We start from the raw sequence: 5,188 nt of genomic DNA on the forward strand, positions 1-5,188 counted from the left end.
ACTTATTGGATTGATCGCATTTTTATTTTATCGGTAGCAACCCGATTAACCCGTTGGACTAGCACGAAACCCGAGCTTTCAGGATTAGCGTTGAACTTTTATAACCCGGAAAAATACAACCCGATTGACCCAAAACCCGATAAAATTAGTCTGAAACTCGTTGGGTTGTCCCGATTTACATTCCTAATCACACCCATCTCGACGAAGACGCACTATATATCTAAAAACATCTTGATACAACTCACTTGTGTGTAAAATTACACTTTGTACATTTTCTAATGATTATTATCTATATAAGAGTTGACAATATTTTGCTTGTGAGATCCAAGCTTATTATTAATGGCCTTTTAATGCTCTAGGAAATAATTTTTTATAAATAAAACATCAAACAAAACAATTTAATAACTAGCACAAAAGATCTTCTAAGGTCATAAATAAAACAGGCGTTATTTTGTTATAACGGTAGAAAAGTAAATTTAATTATTATTGAACCGAAAATTAAAAATAAATTAATATTTTTTATTAAATCAATTTTTGGCTGTACATACTTTTGTCACGGAAAATTACTGTAAAAAACAAGAATTGGCACTTTCAATCATAGTGATTGTAAATGGAAAATTGAGATTTGTATATAGAAGTGTATAACAGAATTCACAATTTAGCCATCTAGTAGGTTGGCTTGAACCCATTTACATCAGACAAAAGAAGAAGAAAAAAGTTATAAATGAAATGAATGTGGATGGAACAAATAATTTCTAAAGGTACAAATGTTTATGCAGGCAGTACAATCCTCGTTGAGATATCCAGAGATGTCGCGGAATGCTGCGTGCTAAAATGCTCCCCAATTAGCCCCGCCGCCCATCTCCTCAAAATTCTCAACAATGTCGCCGCCTTCCTCCGCGCTCTCCCCGTCCCCGTCCCCATTATCTCCCACACCACCCTCTCAATCCCGCTTATCGCCGCCAGCTCCGCCACCATCTCCGATCCCCCTTTCCGGCACATGTTCACCAGCGTCGCCGCCGCGCTCTCCCTCGCCCTATCCGATCCGTCTCTCAGCACCGCCGTGAGCTTCTTCATCATCTCCCCGTGATACGCCGCCGAGATCGCCATCACTCCGCCGCGCTTCACCACCAATTCGAGCACCGCCACCGCCTCCTCCACCATCGTCTCCATAACCTCCCCAACCATTTCCACCACCCCTCCCTCCACCAGCTTCGCCACCGCCTCCCTGTCCCCCGCCAGATTCAAAATCGCCACCATGGCATCCCTCCTGGGCCCCGTGGGCCCCTCCTTCGCCAAATCGAGCAACGCCTTCACGACACGTGTTTTTTTCCCCAGCTTCTTCCGGAACCCTTGCACCCCCGTGAGGCTGAACACGGTTGCCGCGGCATTCCCCTTCGCCTCCCACGTGGCGCCGGATCTCAGCACCTCGATTACGCCGTTAAGTACGCCGTCCGTCTCCATTATCCTCGCCTTGTTCGCTTCCAGAATCGACATGTTTAGAATCGTCGTAACGGCGTTTATCTGTAGGCTAGGGTTGTCGGAGCTTAAAAATTTGACCAGCAGCGGCAGAGCTCCGGCGTCGGCGATGCAATTCCGGCAGTCGGAGTCCGTCTTCGCCAGCACGCGAAGCTCGTGGACTAATCGGTCGATGACGATCACATCCGCCGTTTGCGATGACGCCGTCAGTTTGTTGACGAGGAAGGAAACGGTCATCTTAATCGCTTCCAACGCCGTCTTGTTCTTCAAACCCGCGCCGTTAGCCTTGACGTTGACCTCCGTTGACTCGAAGGGGATCCTCTGCTCGCGGCACCACATTGATATCAAGCTCTTCAGCGCCAGATTGGGGATGAGCTGCGTGTGGGTCAGGGTCTGACCTGTCTTCGGACACGTGGCGTGACCCGATTCGATCCACAGGATTATCGACGTGCGGTCGTATGTCTGTCCCGTGGAGACCACCACAGGATCGCGCATCAAATCGAGGGTGATAGGGCACCGGAAGTCCGCCGGGATATTCCCCTCCGCCGCCGATTTCTGCCGCCTCGTTTCGATTCGCGGCGTCGAGGCGCCGTGGAGCACGCATTTCGCGTAGCGCACGAGTCCGATCAGCGCGATTACCTCCGCCTTCGATTTCTCGTCGTCTTGATTCTGGACTTCGTCTTCCAGATTCTCGATTTCGTTGCTGCAGCTAGCCGAGTCGCGCAAATTCAACCGCTCGAAAATCTGCCGTAGCTCGGAGTGGTCAGGAGCGATTTCTCGTTTGATATTCTCCATTATTTTCAGAACCTCCGCTCTTAGGTTTTCATCGACGGGATCTGCGGCGGTTTCCGAACACTGCTTCTTAATCAAATCGAGCAATTCACAAACATCTTCACTCAAATTGAGATCTCGCGCGGGGAAGATATCAAGCAGCGTCGATAATTCAACGATCAAATGATGGAACGAGCTCGAAATCGACGGAATTTGCATCAAAAGCCACATCCTGCTACAGGTGGAACAGTCTTCCAATAGCATCTTAATTCTCTGCAAAACTATGTGCAATTCTTCATAGCACATAGCCGCGGAAGGCGGAGAAACAGTCATCGGATTCCGCACAAGCTCCTCAAAAAGCACCGAAATCAGCCTCGATTTTCTGATAACAGAAGCAGAAATTCTCCTGAGAAGAATCCCCAGCGGCCGCAGCGAAGAAACATCTTGCGATAGAACGAGCAGCGACTCCAGAAGCTTTTGATCGGACAAATTGGGCGACACAAACGCTCCTAGCGACGGCCGCCGTTTCCTCACCGGAAAAGCATCGTCCGACACCGCCATAAATCAATTAAATAGTAAAAAAAATCTAGGATGGAATAATCGTTTTATTGAAGATGAGAATTGCAGAAACGGAATATGGTGAAGACTTGTGGTGGAATCAAAAGAAGAATGGAAGAAATGAGCTGTGAAATGTGAAAGTGGACCAAACTAAGATGCTTCTGCTAAAGTTTATTTTCAAAGGAAAAAGAAACGTAAAAAACGGCACCAACTAATTAATGGTTTATAATAATAATCAAATTAGGTAGTCAGCTGAATAATTATCTCTGTGGATTCGGTATTAATTAACTCATGAAAAGAATTAGTGTTATTATAATTGAGACGAAACGTTTGGCACGACTGTAATTAACCACATCACAGCAAGGCTTACAGCTTACTTATGATAAAACGCGCAAGTTTGAAGAAATCAAAATGATCTGCCCACATAGATTGATAGATAAATTTTAAAAACAATATCCCCTTAGTCATTTTATTTTTTGTCATTATTTTGGAAAAATCGAACTAGTATTAAATAGTTAAAATAAGAAGAGAGTAAAATAAAAAAAATAATAATATAGATAAAAGTTTTATCTACTGTACTTTTTTACTTACTTACTTTTTTCTTCAAGTTAATTATTTATAATTATTTTTTCAAAACAAGTGTAGAAAATGAAATGAAATGACTTTCCTACTATAGAACAGAGCCTCCTATAGAACGGAGGGAGTACTAATTAAGTGTATTTGATACTCCCTTCATCTCATTTTAGAAGTCTCAGTTGAGTTCGGCACGAGTTTTAAGAAATATAAAGAAAAGTTGGTGAAAAAAGATAGTGGAATGTGGGTCTTACTTTTTTATATTAGTTTTATAATAAAATGTGAGTGAAAAAAGGTTAGTGGATTGTGGGGCCTAATACCATTTATGGAATATTTCAACCGGGACTCCTAAAATGGGACATCCAAAAATGGTAAACCGGGACTCCTAAAGTGGGACGGAGGGAGTAGATTACATATGCTTGTCTTATAAAAGCATTCCCTCTGTCCCATAATAGATGTCACATTTTTCTTTTTAGTTTGTCTCACAAAAGATATCACATTTCCTTTTTTGGAAAAAGTTTCTTCTCACAGTAATATAAATACATTATTTTCTCTTTCCACTTAACACACAAAACAAGATCTCCTAAAATCTCTTGCTAATCCCCAAGTGTGACATCTACTATGAGACGGAGGGAGTAATAAGAAGTACTCCCTCTGTCCGCGGATAGGAATCCCGTTTTATTTCATTTTGGTCCGTCCGCGAATAAGAGTCCCGGTTCGTAATTGCTATAAATGGTAAAGAGGCTCACATTCCACTAACCCACTCCACTCAGATATCATTTAAAACCAATATATTCAAGTGAGACTCATATTCCACTAACTTTCTTCCATCCACTTTTCTTAAAATTTCTTAAAAACCATGCCGGATAAGAATGAGACTCATATTCGCAGACGGAGGAAGTATTACTACATATAACAAAACTTTTGAAAATAACATAAAAAACAGAAAAATTGATAACGCAAAAAATATGCTTCAACATAATAGTATATTAGGAGTATTTTATTATGTTTTTCAAATTTTAATAAGAAAATTGTTACTCACTCCGTCTATAAAAAATAGACTCATTTTGCCATTTTGGGACGTCCACAAAGAATAGTCCCATTTTTAAAAATGGAAAATTTATCTCTCATATTTTTCCCACTTTTTCTTCCCTCTCTCATACTTTACTCACTTTTTCTTCCCTCTCTCATACTTTACTCACTTTTTCTTCATATCTCTCTTATTTTACCTACTTTTTCTCCTCCTCTCTCTTACTTTACCAATTCTAAATTAAAACTCGTGTCATACACAAAGTGATCTATTTTTTGTGGACGGAGAGAGTATAATTTTTTATATTTTTTTATATACTTTCTCCGTCCATCCCACTATAATTGGGTCGTCCAACTATAAGTGAGACATCTCCATTTATTTCAAAAAAAACAACATTCTATCTCTCTCTTACTTTATCTTATCTCCTATTTTTTCTCATAACTTTTTTTCTCACTCATACTTTATTCTCTCTTCATACCACTACCTAAAAATCTTTGTCCAAAGAAAATGTGTCATAAATGATTTCATTGTTTTATATTTTAAAATATTTAATAGAAAAACATGAAAGAATAATACAAAAGAAAAAGAAAAAACTAAAACTAAAACTTAAAATATCAATTAAGTAAAAAAAATTATTTGAAAAAACACATTAGTACTATATCAACCTATCAAATTATTTTATAATTAGATAATATCAATTAAGTAAAAACAATTATTTGAAAAAACACATTAGTACTATATCAACCTATCAAATTATTTTATAATTAGATATAATAA

The 5,188-nt window shown here is 40.0% G+C and overlaps 1 protein-coding gene across 1 annotated transcript; it reads right to left on the reverse strand.

Annotated features, from left to right (window-relative positions):
• Positions 1 to 582: 582 nt before the first annotated feature.
• On the reverse strand, positions 583 to 2,992 carry SAUR21 (ARM repeat superfamily protein). The gene has a single exon (XM_048089912.2). It carries the CDS (start codon positions 2,809 to 2,811, stop codon positions 772 to 774), a length of 2,040 nt encoding a protein of 679 aa, XP_047945869.2. The 5' UTR covers positions 2,812 to 2,992; the 3' UTR covers positions 583 to 771.
• Between the last annotated feature and the right edge of the window lie 2,196 nt (positions 2,993 to 5,188).

The sequence above is a fragment of the Salvia hispanica genome, chromosome 4 (genome assembly GCF_029641045.1).
Source record: "Salvia hispanica isolate PSC_SH4W2 chromosome 4, Shi_PSC_v1, whole genome shotgun sequence".
Classification (NCBI taxonomy): Eukaryota; Viridiplantae; Streptophyta; class Magnoliopsida; order Lamiales; family Lamiaceae; genus Salvia; species Salvia hispanica.